At 39.0% G+C, this 20,924-nt stretch overlaps 1 protein-coding gene across 6 annotated transcripts in view; it reads left to right on the top strand.

Moving 5' to 3' along the window:
- LOC139676330 (BEN domain-containing protein 5) overlaps nt 1–20,924 on the top strand; it is an 893,330-nt gene that overhangs the window by 332,174 nt on the left and 540,232 nt on the right. For all 6 annotated transcript variants that reach the window (XM_071565176.1, XM_071565175.1, XM_071565174.1 and 3 more), the window contains exon 5: nt 18,914–19,130. In XM_071565176.1, the coding sequence (XP_071421277.1) occupies nt 18,914–19,130 (217 nt within the window). The remainder of the gene's footprint in view (nt 1–18,913; nt 19,131–20,924) is intronic.

Here is a 20,924-nt window from a genome sequence, read left to right as displayed (position 1 = left end):
GGGAGACCTCTTTGGCAGAGGTGAGAATCCTAAAAGGTCTCCTTCAACCTGGGCAGGTGTCCTAACTACTAACTAACTACTGATATAATGCATAACAATTGACATTGTCACTGGTGTCTGCACATTGGAAGGATTAGTCTCCAAATTTCTCCTTGGAGTGGGAACTCTCTAGTGCCATTCAGCTGTGCATGGTTGTGATCCTACAAGGCAGGAGAAAACCTGCTCTCACCTCATAGCTGACCCTGATTTGAGACGGAAGTTGGATTTAATGACCTCTTGAGGTCCTGCCCAACCTGAATTATCCTGTGATCCTGTGACCATAGAGCAGATGAAATTTCCCTTGTCCTTGGCATTTTGTGCTGCCTCACGTTCAGAGGTGTCTGACTCTTTGTATGTACTGGACAGGCAACAGATACACTTTATTTGGATTTGAGAATCTTTTGAAGACTTAGGTCTAAACTACCAGCCAGAGTTCTAAGGAAGAGTCTCCCACACAAAGACACTTTGATCTTTCAGCTCTACAAAGTGCAGTAGAAGGTAAAGTAATGGGAAGCTTTCCTGCTTCCTTTAAACTCTGGTTGGATTTATGGAAGCCTTCAAAGAAATCTGTCCCTGCATTAAGACAACGTAGGCCTAGATTTCAGGAAGGACTCATTCAGTTTATGGTTGACATCAAGGTCATAAGAAATTTTTAAGCTCTGCATATTTTCATAATGAATCATCATGGTTTGAACACATGTTGCTTTAAGAGCTTGACTTTATAGTTCTATAAATGTTTAGTGGTGATGAGAGTCTCAGGATAAAATCTCTAATTTTGGAAGAATGTTATGGTAAACATAAACCCACAATAAACAAATACAAAGCAGTATGAAAAATTAATGGTTTTAGTGTTTTTGATCTTTTCTCTCCTCTAATTTGAAAGACAATTTTCAAGGGTTCTGTGGGAGAATCACTTTCACTCTGTAAACAAGATACTCAAATAGAGAATTTTCATATTCTTAGCATGCATCATCTTGATATTCAACTTTGTCCAAAGATCTTATCATTCCTCAAGAGCACTCTACAATCGAGCAAAGTTGGTGAAGCTTTTATAATACAGTACTATCATCAGATGATCCTATTTTTAAATACAATTGAATTTAAAGAGCTAGGAGATGACCTGGTGTTTAAAAAACATGAATCTTAGTCAATATAATGCATGCTGCCAAAGATGATCAAATGCACCAAAAGCAATTTTCATTCCTCACTGAAGCAAGTTTGGGCATTTTCTTGGGTCTCCAGATTCCCAGCAAAATAGGATTCCATGACCAGGGGTCAGAGAAAGAAAGACAATGAAAGTAATTTTCAGAGAAAGCATATAGGAACTAAATTATCCCTTTCTTTGTAAATTTGCATGTCTAGCAGAAATGTCAAGCTCTGGTAGCAGGATTTTGGAATTTCTTTCTTTTTTTTTTTATGTTTTGTAGTCTGAGGGTTTCATTCACCTATTGAAGTTTTTCCAAGGTATAGTAAGGACAGAGATTCTTGTCTGGAGTTTTTCCAGCCCTACTATCCCTACCTGGCTGTCTCCTCACAGAGTAGCTGGACTGAGAAGTGCTCCTTGGTAAAAGGGCTCAGCTGTTCCCCAGAAATGAGCTTCCTTCATCTTCCAGTTTGCCAACTTCCATTATGCTGACATGATTTCCCTTGGAAAAACATTCCTCTGGTATTTGTAGGATCCTCTTACAAAGGGGTTTGTTCTTTTCATTCGTGTGATGTGTGGCAAGAAGAGGACCAGAGTAGTTAGAAATCAGCATTCTCTCTTTCTCCTCCTGCTGTTGGGTTATGGGGCAAGGTAGAATTTTCCTGCCTTTCCAATCACTGTGTGGTTTTAGGACTCGTTTGTTTCTCTCCGTGATTTTTCAGTGTGGAAGGGGAACATATGGCTCTAACTCCCTCACTTGTTCTGAGGAGGATGGTGAAGCACAAAACCTAAACTGCTTCAAGTCAAAGCCCTTCAGAATTAAGACTTTTATATTCTACCTCTGAATGGCATAGAATTTTCCCTCCTGTATGATGTTTTGGTGTGTTTAGTGGCTACATGTGAGCGCGGTGACATTTATGTGAAGGGAATCTATTAAATCCTTTATAATGAATAGCATGTAACTGTAAAACATATACAGTTTTCTCATTTTGCCCTCCTCTGGGAGACTACGACAACATTTTGGCAAGTAGGAGTAAACAGCTTTGTGTTGGCATGCAGTAAATTAAACTGAGTAATTAAAATCAATAGCAAAACACTAGCTAGGCAGAAAGGTCATATAACACAACAGAAAACTGTTGGGTAGCATATTGCAGGAAATCAAAATAAATTTCTGAACTTTTCATTATTCTTTACATGCCTGAAACTGGTCTTAAAAGGCTTGTGAGATACAGCAAGGTATTGATAGAGACAGGACCATTCTCTGAGATGGAATAACATGTTTAAATACTAATATATGAGGTTTTGCAGGGTACAAGGATGCCAGACGCAGTGGAAATAGAAGAAAGTTATTTATTGTTATATTTTTTGTTTGTTTAGATTAGCTTGATGTGGTAGATAGTAATGCCTGCAAGTGCTGAAGTCAGATAAGCCAGTCACTGGTATCTGTTAGTGCAGGTGTCAATTATAAGTTTAATGTTAATGTTTCCCTGGTCACCTGCTGGATCAGGTCACTGATGCCTTCAAGGCCTTTTTTTTTTGTTTTTTGCCTTCAAGGAAAAAAAAATAAGCAGGTGTGATTTTGTGAGGCAAGTCAAGTTTTCTTCTTGCAGTTAAGGTGGGGAAATGAGAGGCAAAGGTGTTCAGATCCCAATCAGCAATAGCTCAAAGTGAATGATAACTGGGGAATGTGGCCTAAGAGGTCAGGGGATAGTCCGTGTTTGAAGCTACACATAAGGTCTTTGCTCTGATTGTGGGTTCAAGTAAATGGATAACACTCCTGATTTTAGGGTGGTGTTCTAAATTGTTGCACATCTCTCATGGCCATTGCTTCCCAAAGGAAGTCTGTGGTGAGTTTTTGCTTTTTTTGCTGATGAAATGTGTTACGGTGGTGGAAGGAGGTGGGAGGAAATCATGAGACACGATTCCGGGAAACGTGGAGATGTAAAATGAGTCATTTAGAAGTGTTTGCTTGGGAGAGACTGAAAAGGAATCAAAGGCACAGCTAACCTGGAACAAGTATGTTCAGTCATGAAGGGAATATGAGTTAGAGGTAAAATATTTTATAAAATGGACTGGCTGAGTTGGGAAAAGCAGAATGCTTTAAGGCCCATGAGCTCTTCTGCTTGGACTAGTTTGCTTTTCCCAGTTCAATCTGTTGTTCTAATAGGGAATGTTACTGTGCCTTTCTTATCTCTCTTGAATTTGCCAGCTCCATTAGCTCTCTCTCAGGCAACTGTCAGAGAGATCTTGTGTCATCATTCAGGAGGTATGAAATGTTGCATTTATAAGCCTTTCCTTAGGTCTTCATTTTTGGATTTGCAGCATTTCTGAGAAGTTGTTTTGAAGAGCTTATCCTGATTGTGTAAATCCTGGGACACTGTGTGGCTGTAACAGCTCTCAGCTGATCTGTGGGTTTGGGGGTAAACGGTGACTTACAGTGCATTTATCTGGCAGATAAGAGTCTTCAGAGAGCCAGGCACTGGACCAGCAGTTGTGAAACAAAAGCACTGGGTTATTGGAGGTGTGTGCTGTTCCTCTGTGTATTCCTGAGGTCATCTAATTTCCCTTCTGGTGTTTGTTATTTCAATTTAAACAATACCTTTTGGGTTTTTTTTAATGCTTCCATTTACATTGTCTGGTTTGAATTTAATACTAGCAATTTAAAAATAATAACAGTGATAGGCAGTTTTTGTACTGGCTGTCTGTGAGATAGCTGTGGCTTGTCACTTAAAGCCACACTGTATTCTAACAGAGTGCTAGAAACTGCTTGAGAGCAGCAACTGTGCAAAATGATCTGTCATTTAAAGTTGTGTTCAGATTTGGTTTGCTTGAGTTATGAAAATGGCTTGGCCTTTTAGCCCAATCCCTTGGGAATATGTGTCCCCATCCTGCAGTCAGCCTGGGACAAACACAATCCAGGCACGGTGTCTCCTGGTGGGAGACTCCAGAGGTCTGTGCAGTGGGAATATTGCAGGTTCACATTATCTGCATTAGTGTTACTGTATATGGAGCATGGACTATGTCTGTGTAAGTGGTTTAACTAGTCAGGCCCTCATGGTTAATGAACAGCAAGTTTAATGATTCTGAGACAGAGATTCAGAAAGGAATATGACCATGATCACATCCAATTGAAAATGCTGTGAAGTGTCATATGTACTGTTTCTCCCCACCTCCCCAGTTTTAATCCAGGTAAATATACCTCCTAAACTTTTGGGGGTTTCATATTTTCATTTTTAATGATGTGGGACTTAATACATACCTATATTTTTATGTATGAAACTACATAGGAATAATTTTTGTTCTTCCATTTTCATGTTTGACTGTAGTATGTGGACTTTCTTTTTTAAAGTCAGCTGTTAACTTTTAAGACCTTTCAGTATATATTTTTCCTGTGCTTCAATTTTTATAGTCATTAATGGAATAGGAAATGGCACCTGCCTTCCTGCCTGTTAATGTTAAAGCCTAATTTATGGATCCTGTTTAAAACTGTGGTTCATGTTCAGCAGGAGTGTTCATCTACTTAAAGCCAAACTAATGTACAACTGTGGGCAAAATGAGATTGATTCAAAGTCTTCTACCAAGATTTCAAACCATTCTCTAACAGTATGTTAAGTAATAACTTGATGCATTTTTTTAATTAAGTGCACATGTATGTATATTGAATTTTCCCTTTTATTACAGTGAAAACACCTTTCCTGTTACCTTCAGTACTACATGGCTAAGTTTCCTAAAATGCTGGCCTCAATAGTTAACACACATCTGTGTTTGTGTATATAACACCTCTGTGCCTTCTGGTCCCATTTAAAGACCAGAGGGACGACAATGTTTGATATATGGTATGGCCTGGAAAAGCAACAGATAAGAAATTGTGACTCCTGCTTGAAAGCCTTTAAATACTTAAGGTTATTACAACCTACATTTTCACCATTTGTGTGTTTAACTTGATAACTGTATAAATTACGTGCCAAGTACTCTTACAAACACGTCCTACAAGTATATTGACAAATGTCCTGTCATTCTCCTGGAAATACACAATATATGGAGCATTTTGAAGATGATTTGCTTATAAAATTTTTTGTGTCCCATATGTTGCTTTCTTTTATTTTCTCTTATTTAAGCATAAATATTGCTGCTTCCTGACACTATTTGGAAGATTTTTAGATGCTTTGTTTCAACAACTCAGCCATATTGCAGTATAGACATCTATTTTAACATGAGTGCCAGTCCTATAAAGCCTTCCTTGACTAAAATGGAAGTTAGTATTTGGACCAAACCTTTAGAAATGTGAAACAGATGAGTTTCTGGAACAAATGTAAAAACAATCCCCCAAAACCTGACACAAATATAAATAAAATGCCATGTCAGTCCTACTGGCTTTTCTGTAGTTTAGTGTTTTGTATGCAGAGGGGTCTGACACAGTGATGGTAATAGCAGGGTAAAAGCCTGAAACAAACTGAGGAGCATTACTGCTACTTACTAATATTTCATTTGCAAAACAGAAAGACAAAGATGATGAAATTGATGGTACTTTGCTTTTCATAGTTTTCACTGAGGCCTTCTGTGTATGACTCAATATTTAAATTATATCTTGCAGTTGTTGGTGCTGGTCAGTGCAAGAAACACTGAAAAATACAGAAAGTTATCTTGAGATCTTTTCTGTATTTCCTTTTTCTTAAATTTTGCCATGGGATTCTGTGACCTAAGACTCTCTTTTAGGGTTTTGTCTGCCCACTTTTTCCTCATCTGAAATCTTATAGCATCACAATTATTCCACAGTATTAGGGAATATGTGGTTATGGGCCAGGACTGGCAAGTAGTGCAGCATCTGCTTAGATAATCTCATTGATTAGACTTGGGAAGTGCAAACATTTGAACAGTGATTTTAAGAGTAACCTCTCTGGAGCCTTACAGTGTGTGCCCAGAAATCATTGGAGGCACAGTTTTTACAGGTACATATATGTCACTTGGAACTCAAACTGCCTGTTATAAGTCTCCTTATTTCTCCCCAGAGTTTGCTGAAGATTTGGCACAGAGAATCTCAGACTGCATTTCCGGAGAGCACAGAAAAAATGCTTTTGTTGACAAAATACAAAGTTCTGCCCTGCATTAGTGATCACTGACTTGCAGACAGCTGGCTTGTTTACAGCTTATCCCATCCTCTCACAGGGTATCAGCCTCCTTCCTGACCCCTGAGCAGTGTGTACGTTCTCTCACTATGTTTTATAACATCTGAAGAGGAAGCAAAGTGTCTAGAACTTTGTCATTACCTTTAGCAGCAGGAGAATGTGAAGAGTCTTTCAAGGCTAAATAAAACTTTGTGTAGTTTAACAAAATGTATCCTACATTTCCCTTCCCCTCGCCATCATGTCTAGTTACATTGCAGATGAGGGTAAAGGAGGTAATGCTCTTGTAGTCTAAACAAACTCAGCACGGTGAAATGGGACAGTACTTTTAAATATGCATAAGGATTGCAGTTGCTCCATTTTGTGACACTGACTGTTCAGGTAGTGGGGAAAAAAAAACAACCAACAAGCCACAGAGTTTTCCTAAAATGAATATTTTTTTAAAGGGCTATCAAGAAAAATGATGCTGGAACTATTATTGTGAAAAATTGGAGTGGCCCATTTGATATCTCACATACAGTTTGGCAAAACAAGATTAGTGCAACACATACCATTTTTCATTTTCTCCCGTCTTCACCAGCACTAACCATTGCAGCATCTCATTTTTTAAACTTTGGGATAAGAAAACCCATGTGTGTAGAGTTGCTTGGGATTGCCAGGTCCTGCTGCTCCTGGTTTTCCCCTTGGCTTGCATGTTCCCATGTGTACTGTAAATAAGTGACCAAGAGGGTGGGATACTTAGTCTCCTCTTAGATCAATACTACTCTAGGGGTCAGCAAGCAGGATTTTTGAAAAGGAAGGAGGAGGGAATTGTGTTTTATTTCCCCTGTAGACTTGGGCCAACACCTTTGCATTGGGTTCATCTCTATCACCTGGGGAAGAAAGCCTGTGGGGGTTATTTCAGAAGCAGTATCAGCTGGCAAAATGACCAATGTGAATAAGATGGCAAGGAATTTAAATAACAGAGAAATCTTAGATGTTTTTTCCCCTCCCTTCCCTCACATTAAAATAAGGATTTTAGTTTCTGGGTTGGCATCTCTGTGGTTTTTTTCCTTGGAGCTGGGCTCAGTGGAGGGAGGGATCAAGGTCAGCACATGTTGGAGTTGGGGGGCCAGCTACTGTTTGCAAAGCAGCAGCTCTTGATCTGTGACCCAAAGCACTGAAGTCCTGTTGCATTCATTTTCATCTTTCAAGAAAAGAGCTTGCCATGTTTGTTGTTCCCTTCTGGCTGGGAAAACCGAGACTTTTCCTTTCAGTCTTCTTTTTTTTCCCCCTGCTGCGTGTTTAATATGATGGCTCTGAGTGCTGACTCCAAAAGGGATAACTAAATGACACAAAAGGCAGGTCTGCACAGCACACTGCAAGTTTAGCCCTGGAAATGCAGTATTGCCATTGCTAACAGGCCACATGCTGGTATGGGGAATAAATGGGAGACCTACAGACTCTCCTTGTAGCAGAAAAACATGAGCATCCTTGGGGACAGGAACTCTGCAACACCCTTAAGAACAGGAGCATGTTATAAAGTAGTTTTTCAGTGAAGGAAGGTGGAAGGAGGCAATATGAAGGAGCTCATGGAGGAGAATGGAGAATAAAATTTGTGTACGTGCAAGTTGTGTAGCCTGAGGAGGAAATAAAAACTTTGCAATGCTGAATTTAAATTATTTTGCTCTCACATTGTCACATCTTGTACATGTTTTAAAATTATGTGTTTTCACGCAAAGAAATCAGGTGGTTCTAGGACATAAATCAGTCTTTATAGCATAGATAGATTTTGGAGATACACATCTTAGACCTGCTCTTTTCTGAGAATAAAGATATAAAGATGAGGCACTGTCAGAGATTGAGAAGAAGGAGCAAATTGATTAAAAAGTAGTAAATCATCAGCCCCACATGATTTATATATATAAGAATTCTGAAGAAGCTTAGGAATGAATTAGCTGAACTGCTAACGAAGATATGCACTCTCATTAAAACTGAGCTCTGTTCCTGAGGGTTGGCAAGTATCTGGGGTTTATCCTATATTTAGACCAGTAAGCATTACATCTACACATTGCAAATGGTCGAAACAGGAATTTAAAAGGGAATAATAAAACACCTGGAAGATGGTGATGTGAGAGACTTTAATGAGAACAGGTTCAGCAAAGGGAAACCAAGTCTCGCTATATTGCTCAGAACTCTGTGAATGTGCCCATATAAAGCAGTAAGAATGACCATCCTGGATCAGACCAGAATTCCCTCTAGCCCAGTATCCTGCCCCTGTCTGTGCCTGGTCACAGCCACGTAGGGAAGAGAGAAGAATAAAAAGGTCAGGTTTGAATTTCAGGGGCTCACTGCTGACGTGCTAACATCATCCCTTTCCCAGAAACCAGTCCTGAACTTACAGTGCCCAGAAAGAGAATTACCCCAACTCACAAAAAGGAACTGGATGAAAAAAAAGACAGTATTTTCCTAAAAAGGACTAAAGAGAATCTTGATGAGTTAGATGCTCAGAATAGTAATAACCAGTTCCTGAGGTATAACTGTAACAAGTGTTTTCATCTAGTGAGGCCACTGGGCTGCTTTCACCTCCTTCCCTTCCCAGGGTGAGAGTGGCCAGGACTGCCTGGTGGGGAAGCCACAGGGAGTCTGTGCTGACCTGACGGGATGCACTTTGTCAGCTGCCCTTCACCCCTCCAACCGTACATGTCCTTGCCAGCCACGCTTGGTGCTTCTGCTCACCACAGCTCTGCATGCTCTGCAGCTTGTGGTGCTCTCACCCACTGTCCCCATTGGCTCCCACCACTCTGCCAACTGGTTTTGTTGTTTCAGCCCCTGGAAAAGTGAGCACAGTCGTGAGAACCAGGCACAGGCTCTCATTTCTTAGGAGAGGCTTGAATAGCTTCTCGTCCTCACTCCTCTGGAAAAAGGCTTTAACTCAAGTCTCCTTTTGTTTTCCTCTTTCCTTTGCCTTTGGGGTTATTTTTGTTGTTATTGTTGTTGTTTGTTTTGGGGTTTTTTGTTTGGTTGGTTGGTTGTGGGTTTTTTTGTGGTTTTTTTTTTTCTGAGAAGTAACCTTTGTATTTTGGAGCTCTGTGCTCTTCCTGCATTGACTCACTTGGGCAGTCAGTTGTAGTGGGCTTCCCCTTATTTTCTCCACAGGACGAAATAACTCCCTTTGTGGCATAAAAAATATAATTGTCCTTTGAAAATATAATTAAAATACATGCCAAAGAAAGGTGTTTCTGGCTTGCTCACTAATCTTTCCTATTTATCTCCCTTTGACTCCATTGGATGCCAAGGTGCATTTTCCCCTTGAGGATTATTCCAGTGAATGTTTCCTCACCTTTAGGTTTAAGGCTTGTGAGACAAGCCACCTGACATAATGTATTTTGACTTTTTAAAAGCATGTGACAAAGTCTGTCACAAGAAGCTGCTGCAAAGGCTTAGTAGTCACATATGGTGACAGGGCAAGTGTCCTCATAGATCACAAGCCGACAAGGAAACAAAAAGGCAGAGGGCTAAGTGGTCAGTTTTCATCACACTAAAAGGCCAGCAGATGTGTTTCTCAAAGTTACCTATCGGGTCATATGCTAAATATATTTATTAATGATCTGAGAAGGGAGAGATGAAGGATCTGGTGGTAAAAATAACAAATGATGTGTAATTACTTAAGTAATTTAAGGCTTTAGCACAGTTAGGAACTTCTGGGAGATCTAAACAAGTTACTCAGATGGACAAAGAAGGTTCATTCCTGATAAATGAGGAGTCAGTATGTGGAGGAAACTACACAAGAATGTTTTCCTCTAACTAAACAGAGATAAGACCTGAACATTGTTGTTGGCAGTTCCATAACAGAAGTCATTTGAGATGCTGTTATGGTAAAAAAAAATAAACAAACAAGGTGCTAGAAGGTGTAAGAAATGGGACATTAAAAATTAATTACTGGACTTGGTCTTCGTTGTGTATAGACAGACGATAGGATAGAGCATAATACTACGGGGAAGTTTGCCCAGCTAACAAAGTCTGATCCATTTCTGATGACAATTTCCTGTTTTCTTTTGTCTTTATCCTGCTCATACATCATCTACTATCAGAAATGCACTGATCTTTATCAGGAATAATATACTTTGGGAAGACAAAGGCTTCCAGAGGATTTCAGATCTTACTAAGGACAATTCAGTATCAATCAAGCTACAATTGGAAAAATCTTTCCTATCTGTTCTCCTTCCTTTGGTAGTTAGTTAAAGTTCACATCTAAATGACATAAATTAAAAATCTCAGTTTGTATTTGGACTGTGAAATCATCAACATTTTAAACATGGATTTCAGAATTCATATGTTACTGAAATACTTCCTCAAGTTGGGGCTCTTATGAGACTTATAAATTATTCTTGCATAGAGAAGTCACCTGAGACCAACCTAAATGAAGTTAACATAGATTTTAAAAATTATTCTTGCAGAAGAACAGGGAGTGGTGGGAATAGAGGAACAGATGGGAAAGGGAGAAGAGGAGACTGAAGAAAAGGCTAATTAGGTAATTGAGGCTAAGAGGCTATTAGAGCTGACCCAGTGGTCTACCGGTAGTGCAGTTCAGGGACTTAAATTTGGGATTGAGGTTGGTCCCTCATTCCCAGGCCAACAAATGCTCCAAACATCAGAAGGACTCTGTTTTATACCCTATATAATCCTGTATGTTTTCCAGTCAACATAATCTTGAGGGTTTCTATGTCAGATTACAGCAGAAATAGGAAAGAATAGTGGAGGAAAATGCTGAATTTGGTCTGAAGGAATTAAATTATGCTGATGGGTAAATTGTTTGGTGAAATTCTTTGGAATTCATTTGAACTCTTTTGGAGAAAAAAAATGATTGAAACAAACATGTTTTGAATTGATTCTTAATCAGCATTAACTATTTCTCACTAAGCAGCCTTTCCTGAAATTTGTCCAAGTCATATTCTCTCAAGCCTTTTTTTTTTCCAGACAAAGGGAAGGCCTAAGGGGTCACTTATTTTAAGTCATTCCATTCCCAATTTGAAGCTGGCGTGTTCATGGTGTACCAATCTTGTCCCCTTCTTTCTGTCTCCTCACCTACCTTCTTTTCCAATGCAGTCAGTGATACAAGTTCTTCTGGGTTTTATGTGTTTATTTCTGCCCTGATGTTACTATATTCAAACTGCCTTCTGAAGTTGGCAGTAGAGTTGCTCTTTTATGACCAGAGAGTCTGGTACAGGTCAAAGCCAGGACAAGCGTTGTGTTGAGGTGGAACATTTCTTGTCCCCACCTTTTCTAGTACAACATTATTTATGCTGACTTTATTGTTTTAGAATTTTCCACTTATTTAGAGCATTTGTGGCTATTCTTTCTCAGTTGCTTCCAAACCCTCTTGGGTTTATTTTCTGCATTCAAAACTTTAGAACTGCAGTGGTGCATCTCTCTGTTTCCTCCCTCATTCCTTCCTTACTCAGTGATTCTAATCACAAATTCTTATGTACCAATTTAAGTGTTTTTAAGAAAAGTTTTTTTGAACCTCTATTTGTTTTGTTCTCCCAGTAGTTGCATTTCAGGACATACATGCTGGCTTCTGCATCCTTCTCTTGCATTCGTGGTATCTTCAGAGGATCACAAGGCATGTGTGACTAACTTGATTATTTTCTTGTTCTAGTATTTTTGTGAAAAGTCAGCTTTTCTCCTTCACTTTCATTTCTTTCCCTTTATAAACACTGCACAGAGATATTGCTATTGAAGCAATCCATGGCTGGAATACCTGTGGTCAGTAGGCAAACCCTATTTCGACAGCAGAAAAAAGCAGGACCATTCATTATCCCTGCAGTTTAACAGGGAGTTTCTGTGGAATAATTGTAGTATTGGAACTGCAGCTTCAGGGGAAAGTCACAGCAGTTTAAGATTAAGCAACTGGACAGAATAAACAAAAAATGGAGGAGGGAGTGTAGCTTTGGTTCTGATGGTAGGCAGGAGGGAGAAAAGAAGGTGAATTGGTTGCTTGTCCACTGGAAATCCTACTTGTACCTGCTGCTGGCAGAAGATTTTGGATTTTGTTATTGGCTCACAGCTCCACTAAGACATAGTAAAGTGTTTTGTCAAAAGAGGGCACGGCCCACTTTGGACCTTCGTGAGCAAGTTTCATGTTTGAGGGTGATACACAAGTGAGGAGTGATGTGCAACACTGAATGAAACCTCCTCCTACAAAACCAAATGGAGATTTTGAGAACTTGAAATAACATTTCTCTTCATTTTGGAGATCCGGTATTGCCCTGTCTTACATGAAGTTGCTTAAAAGGTAATTAAAAAATTATATTCTTTCCAGCCTATAACTTATCAGTCCTCATGACCCTTATCCTGGTGGACTGCAGGATGATGACTTCATTTCTGGCAGCAGAACCCAGGGACAGGTTTTCAGCATTGCCTCATATCTTGTAGTCATGACTCTTCCGTGCTGCTGCCCTGGGCTTCCCACATGGTGCCCCCTTTCCTCAGCACTTGTCACTCTTAGGAGGAGTGTCTTCCAGTGGTTACCTCTGGTTTTAGGTAGAAAAGGTTTCTTTTTGTTTTTGTTACTGGTGTTACTGTAGGACCTACAAGACTGACCTGTTGGCAAGGACCACCTTTGTGTAAAGTATTCTGCAAACACAGAACAAAGGACGTGTCCCACCACTATTGTTGCTTTTATGGTTTCTCCTCACCCCTGGGTTTTCCTCGCCAGAACCCTCACTGTGCTGAAGACACAGTTTTGATAAAAACCTTTCTTAGCAAGTTCCCTCTCAAAGTATCCAAGGTATAAATGTGGGAAATAATTATTGTAACATTTGCTCACAAAAATCTCATTCTAGGTTTTGGCTTTCAAGTACTAATAAGGGAGTAATAACGTACTTTGAGGATATCTTTGCTGTATTAACATCAGCTGATGGGACTGATTCATCTGATGTGCAGGTCTCATAAAAATACGCCAGGTTGACTAACACTGATACAGGAACCCAATATCATGTTTGTTATAAACATTTAACATGCAGAAATGATTGCAAAAAAAAATATTAAAAACTCAGTGTTTTCTCTTAAAGTTGTAAACAATGAAGAGACTTTACAAGCAATATCTGTACAGTTCATTATTATTTGAATTCCCTAACAATCTTGATAGTTAATTATTACAATTAAAATGTGAAAACTGTGTTCCTAATGTGTAGAGTTTCTGATTTTCATGAAATTGAATTACATAATATTTTGATTTTTATACTTAAGAAGAAGAAACCAGGTATTGTAAGAGGTGCAAACCCCTGAGGTCTTAAGTTACGAAAATATTTGGAGAACATTCTAATGCATAGGAAGAAGAAAAGCAGGACTTATTTTGCAGGGTTTGAAACTGAGTTAGCTGTGCCAAAACCCATTCAGTTGTCTGCAAAAAATATTTAACACCATCTGACATATTCACTGTCACTCCATGCTCTGTGAATCAAATATAAAATTATGTGCAAGAAAAAACCCTACAAACTTATTTTGTCACAAGTAAACTAGGAATGTTGAAGATGGTCAGCTTCACTTGTCAACAAGAATAAGCAAGAGGGAAAATAATGGCTTAGACTAACAGAGAAAGAAGTCAATAAGACCTTCAGTTTGAAAGGGCTGCCTCCCAGAAGAGGAGTTTGCAGCACAGGATTTACATCCTTATATTTTGTCCAGAGTTTGTTGGATTTCTTGCAGTGAATAACTAGGGCCATCCAGCTTTAGGAATAAAATTTGAACGCTCAAAAAGAGTAGCCAGATCTTGAATGTATGGAAACACCAATAAATACCTGAACGTTATTTTTCAAAGCCGAATCAGAATCAGGCTTTGAGTCTTTAGATTTAATCTCATGTGAGATTGTGACTCAGGCCCAACCCTTTGAATTCTATATGCGAGGTTGGAAATTTGTGCATTTGTTAAGTAGTCTCCCTGCACATGCAAATTTATGGCAATTGAAAATGATCACCACAGTGTGTCACCACAGCCAACAAACACTGCATGGCAACCAACCTCACTTGAGCGTTTCTCTGCTACTCACATCACTTCATTTTTCCTTTGGCCACTGATCTTCTACAGCACCTGCAGCTTTTTCTTTTTCCTCCAAAGGATCATCATTTTACTTTGAAGTTCAGTGACTGTGGTATGTCTAACCTGATCCTGTAGAGGGCAAGGAACTGAATAATTAGTTCACAAGTGACATATTAAAAGTGGTCCAAAAGATATTTACACTGCTCATTAAAGTCATTGGGAATTTGGGTGGGCCAGAGCTCCCTGTTTTGGTCATGCAATGGGGGCAAAAAAGCACTCCAAAAATTGTTATTTTGCAATTATTTGTGTTGTGGTACCACAAAAGGATTTGATTTGCACCCTTATGTTTTTAGAATTTAAAGTACAGGTGCCACAAAGCAGCACCCCCACCATTGCCCAGTGTTTGTCCTCCAAAGTCTTGAGTTAGTAGAGGAAAAAAATAAAAAAGTGGAAAAGATAATAAAGTTGCCTTCAAGTTTGTCTTAGAGTTGAAGTTAAAATTATATTTGAATTAGAAGTATAGTTAGGATAAAGTTTTCAAACCTCAGTTGTACCCCTCACTGCTTCTTGTAGTAGCAAGGAGTAAAATCCTGGGGCCTCTCAAGTCATCAGGCTTTTGATACTGGATGAGGACTACAACTTTAGTTTTTATTTTTTGTACACTAGTAAATTGGATCTTATGGCACACCACCAAAACACAGCGAGTATCCAGACTCCAAACTGCTCTGTAGCCAACAGACAGGAACAGACATAGACATTCACACCTGGAGTCACAGATAGGAGCAGAAGACACTCAAACATTTGACTGGCACTGGACTATGAGAATCAAAATAGACAGAAACTCTTCATTTCTGTGCTTTCTTATTCCTTTACAGAAAGTTTTGCATTTATCTTGAATACTACACAACCTGAATTTGTTTCAATATGTGGTCAAATACCAAGTCTCATTTCTTTAAAGACATTAAAGCCAGACTGGAAATTAGTTGCTTGTGTGTTTTTTTTCTGTGGCTGTGCTTGGAATAGAGGTGGTTCTCCTTTAAACAACCATTCAGCAGTTGTGGATCAATTAGCAGGGTGCATTTCTCAGTGAATGCTGCCTGGAAATGCAGAGGGACCAATCTGAGCATCGAGATTTCTGCTGTCATTTGGCTTTCCTACCTCTAACTACAAATCGGCTTCATTGTGACTTCCAGTGTAAGAAGTTGGTGCATTTCTGCAGATTCATGATAAGATATTTTTCTCTAGTAAGAATGCAGTTAGACTCTGCATTTGGAATCTGTTTCTGCCAGGCCCTAGATGCATTAGTATTCCACTGGCAGCTGCCTGTAGGTAGGAATATTGTTTTTGTCCATAACCAGAGGGAACAATCAGACTAAGCCATTCCCCAGCTATAAACCAGCCAAAGTAATTGGGTTTAATTTTAATTTTTGTAATAGCTTTAAATTAATAGGAGCAGCTGCTGCCACAGTGTGTGGGTGTCCTTTTCCAGAAGGCATAGAACAAAAAAGGGAAAGAGTAAACAATAGTGTGTCTAGGACACAAAGGTTAATTCAAGAACTGAGCAATGTCTTTTCGTTATCAAAAACTCAGTTGGTGATATCTAGCACTGTGTCTCTTTTCTTTCTTTTCCTTTCCCTTTTTGCTTTTCTTCTTTAATTCCCTGATAAGATCTAAATCTGATTAGGCTCCTGTGTGTTAAGATGTGTTGTTGGTATCTAAACGCTAACTCTCTTTCTCTATATGACTCACAAATAGATTAGCAGTGACAAAGTGCTAGGAGAGATAAAAATAGATTAGCAGTGACAGGAGTACTATTATAATTATTTTTGGAAGATATGGTTTGAATTAAGAGTTTGGGCACTTTTTGCCCTGAGAGGGTGAATTTAAATCCTGGAACCGAGGATGGTTTCTGCTGTTGTGTCAGATACCAGATAGTGAAATGTCAATACCAGATGTCCTAGACATCAAGATTAGCCATAATAGCCAAATGCAGCCATAAAGTGATGTGTCAAAGTGGATAATAAAACAGATGCTTAGCTTTTATAATGAAGGGGAGAGGGAATGAAATATCAAAAGTGCCTTTAATACATTAACAAAGTTGTCTTCAACTTGCTTAAAAGTAGAAAGTTATTGAACCAAGGAGAACTATGTGTCATTTAAACATTAACTATCAGCAGATGAATTTCAATTAGCATTAGCCTTTCTAAAATCCTGAATTTCCTCCTATTGGTCTCATTTTACATGAAATTTTTATAGCAGAAAGTGAGGCTTATCCTTTATTATTTCTCCCATGCTAATCTGGAAACAAATAAAGTTCAACAACTCAGCAACATACTGTTTAAACTTGCATTATGGTTTGAGGACTGGGAGCTAGAATACATTTACCCACTGCCATATCATCTGCTTGATTTGAGATCAAATGAGGGATGTCCTATAGCACTCCAGAGTAAGGGTGAATGATAGAAATATGTTAAGATACTGGAGAAACTTATTAGGTTGGGCTACTGCATGCAGATGGCTGGTGGTGTTTTTTCCCTACTGATACTTCTTAAAAAATTAAAAATCTGTTTTTCTGTCCTTTATATTTGTTGCTTAAATATAATTTTCAGATTTTAGTGATAAGCAAGTGTCTTCTTTAACAACAACAGCAACAAAATCAGCAAATCATAGATTACCTTAAGTTGGAAGAGTCCTTTAATATCATTGAGTCCAACCATTAACCGAGCACTGCCAATTCCACTGCTAAACCACGTTCCCAAGTACAACATCTACACATCTTTAAATACCTGCAGACCCTTCACCAGCTCCATTGCCCTTTTCTGAACTTGCTCCAGCACCTCAATGTCTTTCTTGAAGTGAGAGGCCCAAAACTGAGAATGCAGCTTGAGAGGTGGCCTCACCAGTGCTGAGTACAGGAGAACAATCACTGTCCTGGCCCTGCTGGCCACGCTGTGGCTGGTACAAGCCAGGATGTCATTGGCCTCCTTGGCCACCTGGGCACACTGCTGGCTCATGTTCAGTTGAGATACTGAAGTAAATTATTGAAGCCCTGAATGTTCAAGAAGCAGGGCATTAAAAGGGGCAAATAAATTCTTATTTTGAGTCTGATTAACTGCATCACTGGTTCTTTATTGTACTTTCTCAGGAAGATCTCAATTCCTTTCTGTTTCTCTTTGTAGATCCTGCATTTTGCTGATCAGAGTCCTTAACTGCTGCTAATTGGCAAACACGTACTTGTATGTAATGAGAGGGTTTTGTCCTCTAATTCATATTAACAATGAGAGGCCAAAACTGATGTTCTGCAGCAGACAAGCTTCTCTGAACTATTACAAAGAAACACATTACTAGTGCTATGTCTGTAAATCTTATTATATTTTGGCTAGCAATGATCTGAGTGTAGCTGAGATGTGCTCCAGTCATTAGATGAGACCTGTTTATAATGTTGTGTAATTAAATCAGATAGAGTCTGCAGAATCATAGCTTTTTGTTGCCAAACATGACCGGTAAGTTAGTTACATCAAATTACAAGTGCATGGCATGACTGGAGACCGTCCTGTCTAGATAAAGCTAGAAATTCCATCTAAGAAATGAAGAAAGCAGACAAACATAAATAGGGAACATCTTCTGTGCACAGAACAAGTTTTTGTCCCCACTCTGAAATATCACTCATTTCTGTTGAAAAATAACAGAATAATTGGAGTTGGGTGAGAGGTGGCAGGCAGATATTTGTTATTCCTTAACCAGATACCAGCCTGATAACAACAACATAAATGTCTTTCTTATCATTATTTACCATCATGTATATTCATTTTGATCTTGTCAGATAAACCAGAACTGTCAGGGAGGGCAGCAGTCCAATTTGGAATGGGACCAAATCTCCTTTTCTCCATTGCTTTCTAATTTAGGACCCAGTTATTTTCCAAACCTAAGTTTTTTTGTTTGATTGTTTTGTTTTGGGGTGTTTTTATTGATTTTTTTAACCTTATGAGTGTGTTTTCTTCCATTTCTTGTCTAGGTGTTGATATGTATCCCCTGATTATTAAGGATGAAAAAATAAGTAAGATATCCAGAATTCCAGTAAATCACTTCTGTCAATGGTTCCTTATACTGACATTCCTTCATTAGCTATGCCTCGTGTCTGTGCTGGTGAATGAGACCTGTAACAAAGGATGTAGCCACACTCCAGGCAGAGGTTTGGCTTAAGCCTGTAGAGTCACATGGAGTTGGTCCACCAGCTTGATAGTGAAGTAGAAGATACTTGAACAGCCTGTGCATCCTTTTCCCTTTGTGGGAGTGGGTTTCTCTGGCTGTATGATGCTCTTCCCTGCTGTGGTGACTGCAGCTTGTGCACCAGGAGGGAGGTGCTGTGCAGTGCCCATGCCCTGCCATGGCATTTGTCTGCACAGGTGCTCCCAATTGCAGGCTCTGGGATCTGCTCATCAGCTCCTGAGCTGTTCAAGCTGCTCCACTTCATTTCCTTTAAAGGAAATTTAAACTTCACATTGCCTTTTTGCTCAGATTTCTTATGCCAATGTACATATATGTGTCAATAAATATATATACATATGTGCTTTTGTTTTTCAGGCAAAGAATACCCTCTAAAAACGTGTATTACTACCGCTGCCCAGACCACAGGAAGAACTACGTCATGTCATTCGCTTTTTGCTTTGATCGAGAGGATGACACTTACCAGTTTGCTTACTGCTACCCCTACACCTACACTCGCCTCCAGCACTATCTTGACAACCTGCAGAGGAGGAACATGGACTACTTCTGCAGGGAATTGCTGGGCCTCAGTGTGGTAAGTCCCAGGCACCCTTGCCAGCCAGCAGGCTTTGTTATGAATGTCTACCCTTAAATGCTTACAGAGGACAATTCATCATCCCTGCTCATGTATGCACACACAGAGATTTGTTTTGCTGCTATCAGTGACACACGAGGAGGTGTACCTGTGTGGTGAAATATAGACAAATGCTAATTTAATTTCACATAAAATATTTCCTTTGCCGTATCCGAGGCAATGCTAAATTCCCAGGTAGGATCAATTCACCTCTAAACACGTTAAAAGATGAAATTGAAACAGCTTCATTGAGGAAATACGATTTTTAAATACTCTGTCCATTTGTCTTTCTGGAAGAGCTTTTCTGTTCTGAAAAAAATGTGGGGTTTTTGAATGAGAAGATAACTTTTCTTGATAAAATAATGCAAAACATACACAATACAACTATTTTATGCACTCTTAAAAATGCCTGCTTTGGTGATGTGATATTAGAAGGGGGTTGGTGGACTCTGTATAGATGACAGTGGCCACACAAAAATGAAGTGTCACAGTTCTCCTGGAGAAGGAAGAAGTGTTTATGGTGAGGATGAACTTCTGCTTGCTTTGCTATCATCTTTCTCTGAAACGCTGGCAGTTCAGGGGATTTGGCAAGCATGACTCAGCCACTTCCATGTCAACTCAGAATCATCAGATTAAAAAAATGATAGCTCAAATCCTGCTGGTTTTTTAAACTTCTGCTTTCTGAGACTTTATAATGCACTTGTACCACATTCTTAATCTTTTCTCTGAGATTTGATTTGGTTTAAACTTGCAGTGTGTGTTTCAGAAATCGAAAGCTGTGATTCCTGTGAAGGCTGCTGATCCCAGCAGCAGTTTCTTCTTAGGAAGAAACCCAGCATAGGTTGTGAAACTCAAAATGAAATCAAATGTATACCCTTCACTGGAATAAATAAAAGGCTTCCAGCATTAGAGCAGACCATTGAGGTCCCTATAGTGGCATAAAACTTGGAGGAAAAAATTAACTTATGGAGAAGAGTAAATGCAGAATTAACAAAAGAAGGCATTTTTTAACCCTTTTTATAACTTAAGTACAGTTCTTGTTCTAGAGATGACTATTGCATATCATGAACTGGCATTAATAATTAATCATTCCAATTAGGGGGACAAACAATTATAAGGGAAAGAGATATTAAAAAAATAAAGAAGTAGAATCTGCAGAGGCTGAGAGGAAAGAGCACTATCATCTTAATGTGAAGAGCTTTAATTATTAATCTTAGAGGACAGAGCTGTCATTAATTCTGTAATGAAACTGAATTTGTTTCCTTTCACTCTGAAAACAGTGTATAAACAGTCAAATTTACATATTCATCAAACCCCTGATCTGACTGATTAAAACACTGGGATAGAAGGATTTGTCTTTTAGCTGCATTTTGACAGACAAAGCTATACTCTTAAATCTTGTTAACATTGTGTTACCAGTAGTTGCTAAATATTATTTTTCATATTTCAGCAAACTAAACAAACAGATGCCACTCAAAATGTGGCAGGAAATGTGCTATGTATAAGTCCTGATTTTATATCTCTATGTACACACAGAGTATGTTTTGCAGTAATGGATATGGTAACATTTTGCAGCTCTCCATGCTGATCTATATAAAAAGCTTCTGAATCAGGCTCATGCTGTAATCTTTGTGAGTAATATTACAATCTCAGAGCATTTCTGGCTTTTCTCCACACACAACTGTCCTAGAACAGCTTGGTAATTTAATGTCTTTGCTGAGCTTGAATAGACAATTTCCATAAGTTCTCTGTGAG

This window comes from Pithys albifrons, chromosome 10, assembly GCF_047495875.1.
Source record: "Pithys albifrons albifrons isolate INPA30051 chromosome 10, PitAlb_v1, whole genome shotgun sequence".
In the NCBI taxonomy this organism is placed as follows: Eukaryota; Metazoa; Chordata; class Aves; order Passeriformes; family Thamnophilidae; genus Pithys; species Pithys albifrons.
The sequence above is the reverse complement of the archived record's forward strand: the minus strand, read 5'-3'. Positions and strand labels throughout refer to the sequence as shown.